The sequence below is a fragment of the Emydura macquarii genome, unplaced genomic scaffold (genome assembly GCF_026122565.2).
Source record: "Emydura macquarii macquarii isolate MOO-44397 ecotype Brisbane River unplaced genomic scaffold, CSIRO-AGI_Emac_v2 contig_1644, whole genome shotgun sequence".
Taxonomy (NCBI): Eukaryota; Metazoa; Chordata; order Testudines; family Chelidae; genus Emydura; species Emydura macquarii.
Window position 1 is genome coordinate 24,578,934 of NW_027131781.1, and position 15,783 is coordinate 24,594,716.

The 15,783-nt window shown below is 39.5% G+C and overlaps 1 protein-coding gene across 1 annotated transcript in view; it reads left to right on the forward strand.

Moving 5' to 3' along the window:
* Window positions 1-15,322, forward strand: part of FAM81A (family with sequence similarity 81 member A) — a 36,784-nt gene extending 21,462 nt beyond the window's left edge. The window contains exons 7-11 of the mRNA XM_067555964.1: window positions 8,128-8,257; window positions 10,448-10,554; window positions 11,592-11,727; window positions 12,181-12,376; window positions 12,948-15,322. Of these exons, the coding sequence (XP_067412065.1) occupies window positions 8,128-8,257; window positions 10,448-10,554; window positions 11,592-11,727; window positions 12,181-12,376; window positions 12,948-13,087 (709 nt within the window). The 3' untranslated portion in view covers window positions 13,088-15,322. The remainder of the gene's footprint in view (window positions 1-8,127; window positions 8,258-10,447; window positions 10,555-11,591; window positions 11,728-12,180; window positions 12,377-12,947) is intronic.
* Window positions 15,323-15,783: the final 461 nt, after the last annotated feature.

Sequence of the window (15,783 nt, forward strand, 5' to 3'; positions counted from 1 at the left end):
ACATGACTGTTAATTCTTGAAATTAGATTTCAGTAAATGGGTTTGAATTCTAAAAATGCTTGAGGTTGATTCAGTTTTAGAAAGGGCTGAGGTGCAGCTTTTGAATATATTTTAAGTAGAAAAGACTGGTTAATCTTATTGAAAATTAGATAAACTGCATGTTATTCTCAGGGCTTAAAGTAAAGAGGAGTGGAGGGAAGCAGACAGTGATAGAAGTTCTACAGGTTTCAGCCCTCAGTTAGGTTTGCTCTACACTAGCAACTTACGTCGGTATAGTTATGTTGCTCAGCACTGTGGAAAATGCACATGCCTGAGCAGTGCAGTTATACTGACCTAACTCCTGATGTAGACAGCGCTATGTTGACAGGAGGGCTTCTCCTGTTGACATACTTACCATCTCTCGGGGAGGTGGAGTACCTACACCAACAGGAGAAGCCCTCTCGTCCGCGTAGGTAGTCTCTTCACTGATGCACTACAGCAGCGCAGGAGCATCGGTGCAGCTGAGCCGCAGCATTTTAAGTGTAGACAAATTCTTACAGCTTCATTGTTTCTAGATTATGCTCTCAATGACACCTGTGCAGATCTGCTTACATGACTGGCACTGGTGACAATGAAGACATCATTTGAAGGTACTGGGTAGGGATGTAAGCGGCTAAACGTTTAAACAGTAAGCAGTGGTCTTACTGTTTACTAATTAGTTTAAACGTTGCCCTTGGGGGAGGGAGGAAGGCACTGAGCCCAGCACAGTTCCCCGCTGAGCAAGAGCTGCCCAGCTGTGGCTCAGTAAACGTGCACCTGGGGGAAGCCGCAGCTGGGCAGCTCTCACTCGGGGGGAGGAGCCAAACCCAGCACAACTCCCTTCCCCCCCGTGTGCAGAGCTAAACCATTTAACTGTTGTATTTTTAGAAGTTTAAACGGATTGTGAATTAAATGAATTTTTATGTCCCTAGTAGTGGGATTACACAGGTGTAGATGAGGACTTAATTTGACCTACAGAATCTTTATGACTGATGGCTTCTGTGGAATTACACCAGGGATGACTTTGTCCCATTTTCTGGATTTTTGAAGATATTCCATTTCTTTTTCGCTGGACCAGTTTTGTTAGTTGACTGCTGTTCATCTGAAATGATTTACTGATGCCTTCAACAGCCTGGAAAAATTCATCTGAGGGAGATGAAAGGTTAAAAGTTTCTGTAAGATTTCCTGGTTGTCTATCTTGGACAGCCTTTAGTTTCCACATTGACTTGTTAGCCCAGTTCCCAAGAAGTGGTTTAACAGGGTTTAAAGCACTGCTTATAGAGGACTGATTTTTCAGACAGTCAGTCAGTTCCTTCAAGTACAGCAGGAATGAACGAAACCAACTCTTGCTTTGTTTTCTTCAGGTCAGACAAACTATTGAAAAATATTTATTTATCACTGAAGAGTCCCTGCCAGATTCTTCTGCATAAGTCTTCCTGTGTAACTCTCTTTCACATAAAGGATTCACAGTGAGATTCTACAAGATCCAGTGTTTGGAGCAACAGAATTAGTGCCAGCTTGTGCCGCCTTTATTTACATTGGTGAGCACTCATTCACGCAAGTAGTGCCATTGAATTCAATGAGAGTACGCACATGAATGAGTACTTGCTAAAACATGTTCCACAGTCTGGCCCTAAATGGCAAAGCGCTTAAAATGGGGGACGATGGTGGGCTATTGGCACTTAGACCATTATTTCTTCTTGATCTGTTTATTTGGGGAAGTTCACTTTTATTACTCTGGTGCTATTTGCCTGATAATTATAACTACACGACAGATTACATGAAGTGCAGTGCTCAGGGTTGGTCATCAGAGTGCCTCAGGGGCTGGAAATTCATGTTCATTATTGAAACAGAACCAGTTTATTTTCTCTCACTTGTTATTTGCTGTTTCATACTTCCCTGTCAGGCATTTTGTTAAAATCTTCCGCTGGGAGGGGAAGAAAACTTGTTTTACTTGTGACATACTGAATTCAATTAGGACATTGTCCTGGGAGAGTGGATTGACTGCCTTCAGTTACAAGCACAGGTTGCTGTAAAAATTCCCATAACTCCTGATTATAATTATTATAATTTGGATTACAGTAGTGCCTAGAGACCCCAACTGAGACTGTGGCTCCATTGTGCTAGATGCTATACAAATATATAGTGGGAGACAGTCCTACCTTGCTTGCAGTTATTTCATCAATAATTTGAAATGAACACACTTGTATAATTTCATCCAAACTGTTCCACCAGGGGAATCCAAAGGGTGAGTCTGTCTTGCTGGCTACCAGAAGTTAGCTTTTGACCAGCTTCTGTAAGAATTTGGGTGTTAATCCAGTGTTCTGGCTACCTAAATTCCCCTTGCAATTTCAAATGGATATGGTGGTATTTACTTACTATCATCAACCATTCTGTAGTGCATCTGTTCAGTGTTGAACAGCTATCCTGTTTCTTCTTCCAAGTAGCTGCATTTCTCGGTGAGTGTAGTGTGATCCTTTAGACAGATGCTCTTGAAGCACAACCCAAATCCAAACTCCCCCCGAATTCTGGAGGAGTTCAGATCTGAATCTGAATCTCATAGTTGGTCTCATCTCTATAAAGGGGTGAGCTAAATCCCTAGAGCTGAATACCCACCAAACTCTGGGGAAGTTTAAGTCCAGATTCCAACTTGTGACTCTTGCCCATCTCAGCCTATGTATAATTTGCTGATCATTTTGTAAAACACTTTGAAATTGTTCAGCATGAAAGATGCTGTACTAGGCCACCATCAATTATTAATATAAATAATAAATAATTACCATCATTAAGCTAAGTGAAACTTTTATGAAAGATTTCGGAACATGAGAATTGCCATACTAGATCAGACTAGTTCTGCATTTAGTCCAGCATTTTGTCTCTAAAGTCCTGGCCATTGTCAAAGGAAGTTACAAGAAACCCTGCAGAAGGCAGGTATATGGAATGAAATGCCCACAGCGAAAGTTTTTTCTCTATCCTGAGTAATGAAAGGTTGACATGCCCTGAAGAATACGAGATCTCTTCCACAATTATTTTTTTTTAATCTTTTTTTATTACAACACTGGATGATCTTTTCAAAGTCTTAGCAGTAAATTGATATACTGTAGCACACGTTCAGAGGGTCCATCCAAGGCCCCACAAACCAGTGAAGCCCATTGTTATGGGCTTTGAGGGTTTTAAATTATGCATAAATGTTTTAAGTTGTGCCTTGCATTGGCCCTCTACACTGGGGTGCATGTCCTGCTATATGAACGGAACAGCTGTTAAAACTTCTGTGTATGGTGCATTGTGTTCATTATTTTTTTCACACAGCATAAAATTCATTACATCAAAAAAACTGGTAAGCCTACTGGGTGGACCGGACTGCTTTTTATCCTTGTTGCAACTAGCTGCTCTTGACTATTGTTCTTATGCCCGCCAGTGTTTTGCTCCTTGGAGAACTGAGGGTGTAATTCCAACAATATACTGAGACTTGTATCATAAGACACAAAAGAATGCAAAAGCCCAGAAGTGCAGCATGCTTCAGAGAGGGGGTTGTATCTCGCACGCTAGCAGGTGGAAGATTTTCTTTAAAACTATTGTAAAGTTTAAAACAATCTTGGTCTTCTTTTGTTCTGGTACTTGGACATGCAGTTTGAGCTTCCCTCTTGCTTCTGGCTTCACTGGGCTCTTTTAACTTTCCATGTCACTATGGCCAGAATTGGGGTCAGATTTCCGAAAGAGCTCTATTCCCATAAAGTCACCAAAATAAATAAGTAAAAGCATGCTTATGCCCAAGACATTTGCAGTAAGAAAACTCATTGAAATGTTACTGTGCTTGTAGGTTCTTCAGCTAAATGATACAGTTAAATTCTTTGGTGCCAGACACATAGGAGTAAACAAGCATTGTGTGCTTCCTTGCTCTCCTTCCCCCAGAACAGGCAGATGGGGAGAGGCAGCAACTGACACATACTGTTCCTGACACACAACTGTCCCATTGCTAATTAGGGTGACCAGATGTCCTGATTTTTATAGGGACAGTCCTGATATTTGGGAGGTTTTCTAATATAGGCACCTGTTACCCCTCACCCCTCTGTCCTGATCTGTCACACTTGCTATCTGGTCACCCTGTCACTAATACATCCTTTGCTTGTGAAGTAGTACAGTGCATAATGTGTAACCACAGCTACCCCCAGTAGCTTACTTGCACATTTGAATATACATCGTGCTACTACAAGTCACATGAGTGTTGTACAGGATTTAGTCTTAAGTAAACCATTTTTGTACTTGGGTGTACCTCCTGCAGTATAGTACTTGGTATGGTGCCCATATGCATACCGCTACTAGTGACAGTCAGGGGCCATCTACACTTGGAGCTCTTGGTGTGATTCCTAGCTTGCATAGACGTACTCGCACTAGCTCTCATTGAGGTAACGCACGAAAAAAAGAAGCATAGCTGGGGTGTCACTGGCAGCAGTGATAGGGTGAGCAGATGTCTCGATTTAATAAGGATAGTCCCGATATTCGGGGCTTTTTCTTATATAGGTGCCTATTACTCCCCACCCCATCCCAATTTTTGCTATCCGTGGGTACATACTCCACCCAACTAGTCCATGCTGCTGCTCGCCGCTGCCCTGGCCACACTACTATTTTTAGCACGTTAGCTTGAGGAGAGCTAGTGTGAGTATGGCAGAGTGTGAGTATATCTATGTGAGCTGGGAATTGCACCCCTAAGTCCAGCTGTAGACAGAACCTCAGAAGTAATAGAGCAGCAGGCTTCCTCATGTTGTCCAGTGATTTCTTAGGACTGCCAGCAACAAAAACACTTTTCAGCAACTCAGAAAACTAAATACTCCTTTTCTTACTGAGATTTGGAAGGCAGCTGCTCGATAATTTTATCGTTTATATTGAACACTACTAGTTTCTGCAATTATACTGAAACCCAGAATACTTGGCTTACAAAGTCAGCTCCTTCCATGTTATTTTTATTTATTGAGTACACATAAGTACAGAAGTTTGTACAGGGATCTTGCAGTAAACATCCTTAAAAAAACAAAACAAACAACAAAACACCTTTGGCCTAATCTCCAAAAACGTGTGCTTGCAATTGCACATGAAAAAATGCCTGTGAAACTAGGTGACTGTTTGTATGGCTAAAATGGTCATATTAAGCATGCAAACATTTAAATATTTATATATTTGTTTGCACAAAATTCTAATTATACAACAAATTACATGAATGACTGGATGTGTATTTTTCCATCTGCATTTTAGAAAATCAGATCCTTTATGTCCAGAAAGCTCAGCACTTAGATTTCAAGTAACAGAATTTCTTCAGAGAATTCTAATCCCTTACTCATTTTTATCTTCATATTTTTTAAATGATTTCACTTCAGGTAAATATGTGCCAAGTATTTTTTATTTGGCCTTTGAAAATCTGTTAGGGTAGAAAAAAGTGACTTTTTTTCCTTGTCTCTCTATGTCCCACAAGCCATTAGCATGCTTTTGGATATATGTGTGGGCTTGGCAATATGATTTTGTTACAGATAACAGCACAAGGAATTAATTAATACTGTACATTGAACTTTGGTACATTTTTCTTTAGAAGAACTTTTCCAAAAAAGGAACCCGAAACCAGAACTCATTCATGTTTCAGAGGGTCTTGTTACAGAATAAAATTCAAAACCATAAAGAGCTTCTATTTTTATTCTAATATGGATGTGGCCAAAATCTCATTAAAATAGCCACTGTAATTAGATTTTAGCCTCATAGAGTTGAAGTCTCTTGAGACTGTTAGTTTGTCTTCAAACTTCAGGCCTAGTGTAAACCTGAACCAGAGTTATTTTAAGGACTTAAGAAACAGGTATTCCTCAAATTGTAAATCATACTATCTTATTTTTCTCCTTTTTGGTTGGTATCATTTGAAAACCAGTGGAGCCACTCATTACAAATCCTCCTATCATTACAAACCTTTAAATACAGATTTCCACCAGTGTAACAGAGGTCAGAATCTGGCCCCATTGCTGAAGCATAGCTGTACTTTCTTCTGGGCAAACACCAACCACAAACTTGAATGTACAACATAGAGATTTTCTCTCTTTTGACCATACTAAGGTACTGAATAAAATTTAAAGAAAATCCCAGTAAAACATACATTAAGAGCATGCTGGTGTCTTAACACTTTCAATTTATGCCACCAAAGTTTTTCATATGGTACCAACCAAAATATAGCTGGAATAATATAAATAATGGAGTAATATAAATATGTTCAATTTAGTCCAGATTTACACCAGTATAAATGAAATCAGAATCTGGGATACTCTGGAAATTCCTCATGTTCTATAATCTACAACCAGCCCCCCCTTTTGAAATGTACTCAATTACACAAAAAATAAAGTTCCACTATGATCATATGAGCCAAAAATAATAATGTGCCATTAAAAAAAAACCCATAGATGCCTGTTGCATACATTTACTATGCTAGTTTCAAAGCAATTGCTTTTTATATTTTTCTGTCAGGACTCAGATACGAGACTAACCACTTATTGGAGTCCATCTGCTATTGGTGAATAGATACAGGATAATATCATGTCTCTGGTTTCCACTAGTGGTAACAACACAGAGGGCTTTGGCCTCTGTTCTTTCCCCAAACACTCCACAGATACCCTGGTCTGGGAATACATCTTTAGTCCTATGTTGACTTTTTTTCATAGATTCCAAGACCAGAAGGGACCACTATGATTATCTAGTCTGACCTCCTGTATAACACAGATCAGCGCTTCCCCAAAATAATTCTTAGAGCATATCTTCTAGAAAAACATCCAACTTAAGCTGTTCTTGCTGCCCATATCAAATGTTTGCCCTAGTACACAGAATTGCTAAATGATGTTTTTCCAATATGGTCTCGCTTCTCTGTTACTTTGCTTCTCTTATTATTTTCATATTGTAGTTCTACCATATTGCTAAATAGCTTCTCTTAATGTTTGCCATTTGAATTGTTACTTTCCCTTTGTGCTTGAAAGGTAACAATGGTACTTGCATCCTGGAGTGAATGCTTTCCAACTGAAATGACACCGAAAATGGTTAAATTGTGACATTAATTTGGGTAATGGTTTAGCTTGCTGTTGACTGTCAGATTCCACTGCCTGCTCCCTCCAAAACCTTAACTGGTATCTGATCTTAATCAGTTTCATATATCAGATTATTTAACTCTGGCAGTTACATATTTCCCTTAATAAAAATACACATTACTCATACTTTTGAGAGGTCTTACTCCTGAAACTACTGTACCTCTATTTTTACAACTCAGTTAATGCAGTTATTGTAGATGAAATCCATCAGTCAGAAATATTTTTGAAAAGTGGGAGAAAGAACACAGGCATATAATATAACACACCGTTTGTTCTGAAAATTTTGTGGAATTACAGAAGTGTTTCAGTGTGTAGAAGGGAAATAGTAAGTCTTATAGCCCAGTTCTGTAGTTCTTAGTCTTTCATGAGGCAAAACTCCCATTACCTTTAATGGGAACTTTACTTGGAACCTTTCCCCCCACGCTAAAACTAATGACTGCAGAATTCGCCCTGGTTTACTGTAGCAGTTACTGTGGTTGCATACTATTATTTTGTGAATAGAAGTATAAATAAGCATGTCAAACCCAAGCAAGCCTGAGTGCAATAATTTAAAAATGCTCTTTATAATTACTTTTTAATTGCATCTTATAAGGAAACTGTGTGAAGTGGCTGCCTGTGTATCAGTCTAATGGCCAATTACAAACACCTTAAGAGATGTCTGATGGATTATGAGGAATAGCATAAGGTATTGAAACTGTACAAATCTGTAATACGATTTCCATAAGCACACCAACATATTTTGCCCATATGATCTCAGAGCTGAGATCTACTGCAGGATTGCCCCTACTAAAGTATGGAGACTTATACCAGTTATGGGACACTTAGCTGGATGTTATGAGACATCAACATTTCTGTGAATCTCCTAGAAAAGAAATGTTTTGCAGGAGAGACTGATACCTTCATAGAAACGTCCATTCTAAAATAGATATATTTTTAAAGGCTTTGCCTACATATTGTGTTAATCTACACTCATCCTTGCTTTGGTATTTATTTATCTGACCAGGTGTGATGCCGGTTTGGCCAGATTGTCTGCAGAGCACAAAATTACGTATGAAAGACTTCAGAGCCTAAGCAAAGACCAGCAAGCTTCTAAAATGATCCTGGAATCTAAAATCAAAGAGGCAGAAATCCAGGTATGTTGTGTAAAACAAGTGATCTTCATAAAACAGAGAGTTTAACTTCATTAACAAAAATACCATATTGTTAAGCTAATGCTACTGGCGTTCCCAGCTTTCAGAAGAGAAATGATCCAGGTCTTGACCATTTTTACTCATTAAAGATTCCATCATGGGCAGCGGGTGAAGCGTCCCCTCGGGAAGGCTAGCTCCCTGTCCCTCCTCTTCCACCCCAGGCCACGCCCACAATCTCCCCACCCCTGTCTGAGGAAGGAAGGACATGGCGGGAGCAGTGGTGAAGGGGAAAACAGGAGGGGGTGAGAAGAGGGACGCATGTGACAAGCAATAGCGGGGAGTAGGGATACAGGGAGCAGTGGCGAGGAGGGGGGCGAGCAGGGGAGTAGAGGAGGGACATGGCAAGGGGGAGGAGCAGGGAGGAGAGAAGGAACCCGTGAGCAGTGGTGGGGGGGCAAGCGGGGCAGTAGATGAGGGATTCGGCAAGGAGGGGAGAGCGGGGAGGGGACAAGAGAAATGGCAAGGGGGAAGAGAGAGGAGAGGAGGAACCGGCGAGCAGTAGCGACAAGGACCTCCAGAGTCCGGACTCTGAGATTAGGACTGGGGATGGTGGTGGCCTAGGATGCTGGAAAGGAGCAGAGTAGCTAGCCAGCCAGGCAGGCAGTGACAGGCAGAGACCAGAGAAGAACACTGCCTGCCTGCCTGTGCTGAGCTTTTATATGCGCCATGCAGGTTCCTGGGTGGCTGAGGAGGTAGTATCTACTTCTTGCTTCCCGGGTTCATCAGTAATCTCCACCCTTCCTGCAGGGAGGGGAAGCGGTGTCCGGCGGCATGGTAGCGGTGGCTGCGACAGGGAAGGCTTAGCCTTCCCTGGCCTTTGATTCTCTCCAGCTATGGATCCCATGACACTGTCTAAATGTAAAGGTGTCTGCTCTGGAATCCAAGCCAAATCTGAATATTGGTACTTGCATTTCACCTACTTATGTTCTGCTATTGCTCTAACTGGATGAAGTATTCTTAATTTCCTGTCCCTAAATGTTGTGTAGCGGTTGCTAGAATTGTTCTAATGGCTGTATTTCAGTAGTGGTTCCCTCTGGGTTAGTCTGTGGCATTCAGCCACAAGCCCTGAGTGATGCTGAGCCCCTGCAAGAGCACCAGGAACATTGTGCACAGTGCAGGCGCAGTTTCCACAGGTGCTGCTCCTTGTGCATTTTTCATGAGCCATCTGGGTTAGGCAGAATGCTCCATACAAAGAATGCTTATGCAGAATGCTATGATGCAGCAACCTGATTCCATGGGCGGGTATGGAGGGGGTGAGGCCAGGGCTCCAGCTCTTCTTGTCTCTCTCTGTTTTACAGCAGACATGCAGATAAGGGATGAAGCTTCTTGCTTTTTCCTGTGCTCTAGAATGGCCTCACAGGGGCCACTCACAGTCTAGACCTATATCTGTGCAGTAATAATTTTGTTGAACACATCAAGTAATCCCATTGAATTAGCCAGTGGTACTGTAGATGTGTTAGTCATAAAGGAAAATCAATCCCATGACAGTTCCAACTTCTGTTTTTAAACCCTGATCAGAAAAGGGCTCAACAAAGACATTTTTCCATGATTCACTTACACATTTAAAATTTATATTCCGTAACCTACTAACTACGGTCTCACTCTTCATGCTACTATAGTTGAATATTGGCGTTTCCATTGTATGCCATAAAAACTTCATACTGATCTAAAGCTTGACATACAAGAGCTGTCTGAAAATTCACTTTTTTTCCTACTAGCTTTTAAAACAATCTCTTCTGTTTATATGAATGCCCCAAATATAGAAGTTGATTTATAGAAACTGATTGGTTTAAGATGCATTTTCTACACTTATATCATTAAAATATGGCTGTAATTTATAAAATCGGATTTCCTGTGTGTTCACTGCAAGGGAACTCACTCCCCCAGGTTGTTGTTTGCTGAGAAACTGTGATCTTAGTAATGCTGCCACTCCAGTTGTGTGGGTTAGTAGATTTTGCATGATGAGGACAGTTTAAAAACTAAATGGAAAATTTGCAAGTGGGTTAAAGTTTGGGCCCATCAATTAGAGCAGCATCCCTTTAAAATTTTCACTCATTTTATAAGTATTTATATTACAAACACAATGTGTGACAAGGATGAGGGGAAAATAGTAAGCTCAGAATTCTGTTTCAGATTTCTTACCTTCTGAGCAGAGTAGAGCAGTCAATAATGCAACAAGAAGCAAAGCTGAAGATTACCTACAAAGAGAGCAACCAACAGTACCACCTTCTGGACGTTAAGTGAGTACTCATCTCATTGGAAAATCATGCTACTTACAAATCAAGGGGCTAGTCTTGCAAACCCTGAGTAATCTTTATGAGAGAAGCCAGAGGATCTTTGCAGGAGTGAGGTGTTGAAGGATTAGGACCCAAAGGAAGGTACATTAATTTGTAAATTTGCTCATTGCTGTAAGTGTACTCAGTAAGGGCCAGATTCACAAAGGTAATCAGGTATCTAAAAATGCAGAGAGGTGCCTAGTGGGCTTCAGAGACACAGCTAAGTAGGGTCAGCATTTCACTCTTATTGGCTTGCCGTGGGAGTTCGGCTCCGAACCTGTTTAGATGCTTTTGTAAACCCCACTATGCACCTTTCTGTATATTTAGGCACCTATTTACTTTTGTAAATCTGGCCACAAAACACTTGGAACTAAATTCGTAAAACACTGTGAGCCAGATGTTAGTATTAAAACCTAGACAATAATGTGTACTGTATATACATGTGCAGACAGACAACCACAGAATTCAACAGCTGTAACGTTTTCAGACTGGCTGCAAATATGTATGTGTACATAGTTACTGCAGCTATCTCAGCATCGTGCCAAAATGGGGGAGGCAAATGCATAGGACTTCAAATACTACAGCACATTTAAATATATACATGGAGATCCAAATCCTAAAGTCTTTACTCAGTACTTTCTAGTCCAAACTCCCATGGGTTTCAAAGACTGTAAAGTGAATGGGATGTCACACTGATTTCCAGGCTATGGCATACTGTTTCTTGAAGGGTCTGCATCACATATGCCTCAAAATGCTGCAACCATATTTTGCGTAGCCAGTTGTTATTCTATTCTATTCTCTCATCCTTTGTTATCTGAAACAATTAACAAACCAAGCTTAGCAGTCTGAAAGTTCAAAACATTGCATGAATATGCTGTCAAACTGGCAAGAGAGGAAAAAAGATGTTTATGATTGTCATCAGAACTCCATAGCCAAGTGATCAAAGAACCTGAGATGCTCTTGTATATTTCCAAACATACTAATTTATTTTATTCTCTTAGATTAAAGGGTGCAGTTGAGGAACTCAGCAGCCAGATATTGTCTGCACGCAGCTGGTTGGAACAGGAACATGAGCGGATTGAAAAAGAGCTTTTACAGAAAATTGATCAGATTTCCTTGGTCCTTAAGGAAAACACTGTAGGTTTCTGTAATAAAAGAATAACATTTTCTGAAAATACTTCTAGAGATATATATAGAGGCCTTACTGATAAAAAGCAAATGTTACTAAGTTGGCATTTTGGTGGGATTTTCAGAAGTGCTCAAAATTGTCATAAATCTGCACCTGTTGATGCAATGATAAAATTCCCATTGACTGGAGCTTTTGAAAACCCTCGCTATGATGGTAGATCAATCTGAACATTACTTTTAAATTTACAAATATTTTATCTTAAAAACAAAATGAAGAAGCAACTTACAGTGACCAAGCCAATTTGAGAATTTTTATTAACTATATTTCATAACTGCTTAAACATTTAAATCTTGTATAGGAAATGGTAAGTAAGCATTGACACTTGTTGCATATCTAGGGAATGAACAGTGTAATTTATTCCCCAAAGAATAACCAAATATAATTATTTTCACTGATCCCAGGAAATGAGTGAAAGGGCCATAGAGATGAGATTCAGCCACATGTCAGAGAAACTTGATAAAATAGAAGAAATACAAAAAATAACTGTGGAAGAGCATGGAACAAAACAGGTTGAAGAGAAGATAAATGTTCGAATCAGCAAGCTTCAAATGGAGACTAATGAAGATATAAAAGAAATGAAAGCTGAAGTTAATGCTGGTAGGACCACAACTGTTGAGCTCTGTACTCCTGAATTCTGCTACCATAATTTAGCTATAATAATACTAATTTGCATTACTGTATGTTTCACCTGAGGATCTCAAAGCTCTGTACCGACTTTGGGACAGATTTTTCAACAGGGTGCATAATGGATGGACCCACAAAAATATGCATACACCTTTTGCATCCACAAGTATCTGCACTGTGGGTGAAATTCATACAAAGCACAAAGTGAAACCCAATTAGCTTTAGATTTCTTGTTGCTGTTTTCTTTGTCTTTAGAAACAAGAATTCAATAGTCTGCTGAGGGAGTAGCCAGGCAAAAGGGTGTGGACTTTTGCTTTCCAGCAGCTGCTGGCTGCCATAAAGTGTATATGGGCACAGTTCCATTGACTTCAATGGAGTTTCACACATCTACACCAGCAGAGAATTTGGCCCAGTGGCTGCCTTTATTTGCTGTACTGATAATGAAAAATGCACTGTTACATGTTCTAATCTTGATACAGAATTTAGCTTTCTAATGTTCTTTAGTTTTAATAGTAAAACTAATTCAACTTCTGTCTGCAATTAGGGTTTGCAGCTATCTATGAGAGCATTGGGTCCCTACGGGAAGTTCTAGAAGCTAAAATGAAACTTGACAAGGAGGAGCTACAGAAGCAGATTCACAAAATGAAGCAGGAAGTTCCGACATGGGGCGAGTCAGGACCATGACTGATCACAAGATTTATTCAGAGGGAAGAGCATTTATGTGTCTAAATAGGCTATAACCTCATTCCAATTTGTAATAGAAATTTAAGTGCATGTACCAAATAACATGCTTCTGTTCCACAGGTGTGTACGTTTACTGTAAGTGGTAAACACAAGCTTTTAATAGATAAGTTGATACATAATTTTTATGGGCAAAGCCCTGGCTCACCATTGTTTTATTCCAGTTATTTTCAGTGGAGTTACAGCTGTTCCAAACTGGAGTAACACATTGGTGAATGTGGTGCCAAATTTGTCAAAGGCTTAATGCTGCCTCCACAATTGTGGGCTTTGAAATATTAGCACTTGTACCCACAGTTAATTGCTCTGTTTAAAAGTCAAGCCTTGAAGGTCAATATTACTTGGCAATTCACTACCTTGCTGGATCTTGCTCCCATTGAAGCCACTGGAAATGTTCCCATTGACTTCAATAGGAGCAAACCTGGCTTCTAACAGAGTAAGTTTTAAAATCCAGATACTATTGGGGAATGACACCTTTGCTTCATTTAAAAAATATTGCGTGTGTGTGCGTGTGTATATGTGAGCGTGTGTTAACTATATAGTATTATATTTTGTAGTTATAAGCTAACAATAATCCATTTGAGCAACACAAGCAACTTAATGTGTCGTTCAAAGTCCTTAGGTATTGTGACTTTTCTATTTAAATATCCAGATAGAGCTGAGATGGGGAGAAGGATAACCTATACAGTATTTTATTGTACGTTTTAATATCAATTGTGTTCTTGTGCATTGTTTCATTATGCCAGAGTAAACTTTGAGGTTTTGCTGTCAGTGGAGAAAGTGATAATCCAAATAATTCTGGAGAACATAATGTAAAGATAAGATGCATTTTGATGTATCTTAAAATGTTTTATGATCTACTAGGAATTTTTAATGCTGATGTAAGGCAACTGACTCTTCAAATTTAATTTATTTAAGTATGTTTTAACACATTAGCACGGATAAGTAGATTTGAATTAGTATTGCATTTACAAATTTTCCAAATACTATTTCTATTTCTTAATGTACTTTATATTACACTAGTGCTTATTTCAATTTTCATAATAGATTATATTATGAAAATTAGCATCAACACTGTGTAGTAATCTAGATGGGAAAATAAATATTTTATATATTCATTCAGCACCTAATCCCGCTCCCATTATCATCAAGTGGTGCAGGATCAAGCCATCACTCAGAATATATGGCCTGATCCAAAATCCACTGTAGTCAATAGGAGTCTTTGAAATGGTTTCAGTGGGCTTTTGCTTAGACCCATATTGCCAAATGCTGGTGCCATTGAATGGTCAGTGACAAACTCCCAATGACTTCTATGGGACAAAGGTGTGGAATAAATAGTACTAAAGTTAAGACCCCAATCCTGCATGGTCTTAAAACCCATTAATTTCAGTCTGACAATGCAATGTGTAACATTAAGCAAATGCAGAAGTCTTTGCTGGATCAAGGCCTAAATTAGCATTTGCTGTCTATAAGCCAAAAGTAGTTTAAACATTTTATAGAACTTACCTTAAAACTTTACAACTTTGATTTCCAATGTGCTCAGTTGGCAAAAATGACTTTTTTTAGTCCAACTTTGTATCATCCAGTTGGTCACCTGCTGTGAAATATAATTAAAATGGCAGCTAGAGATAAAACTCCTGTTGAAGATGGTTGAAATATTTACAGGTATTTCTTAAAAGTTGTTTTTAAAATTCCTTTTCGTGATGTCTGTATACTATCTAGTAAATATTTAGCCACCTGCAGTGGAGAAGAAATCATTGGCGTTTTGTAAACCTCCTCTCTCCCCAGAATAAGATATTTTTCTCCTATAATAGTAAATCGGTAACAAAGAATCTTACAGGAAATGAACAAGTATATATTAAGTCAGAGAAACAATTTATATATGTTCCAGAGGGGTAGCCGTGTTAGTCTATTTTGAGCAAAACAACCAGCGTTCTGTGGCACTTTAAAGACTAACAAATGTATTTGGGCATAAGCTTTTGTGGGCAGAAACCCACTTCGTCAGATGCATGACGAAATTTATATATGATTTTTAATAAAAATGTTTCTCTTGTAAAATCTTGTGTAATCCAGCCCATATATAAAACAACCCAGAAAACACTAGGTGTTTACTTGGCTTTTGCTTTTGAAAACAATTTTTTTCCTAAAGGTGAATAAAGGGACAGTGTCAGTTAAAAAATCCTATCTTTCTAAAATAATATCCATATCGATGTTATTAAATAACAATATTAGACCGGGGTGAGTGATAGGCTTGAGTGGACCTGAGTTAGAGAATAAGAGCCATGGGGGGGGGGGAGGAGAGAGAAAAAGCTACCTGACCTGGATCTACATTGCTCTCTCTGCACACATGCAGGTAAAACTCTCCCTCTTACCATTCCTTCCTTGCTTCTATCGTGGCCTCTTAATGCAACCAGTTCTGGGAGCAGCTTATGTGTCCAGGGATACAGGTTCAGGCAGTAGTTCACTGATCCAAGCTTCTCCTGCCTGCTGCTGTGGCACTCAGTTCAGTCATAATAACTTGTGCAGTTCAGTCTCACAAGACCCCCCTCCCCGCCCCGGATATCCTTTTCAAGCCCCAGGCTGGATGTGTTCTGTGGTAACTGGTGGAGTGGAGAGAGAGAGCCTGGAGAAATATGCAGCAA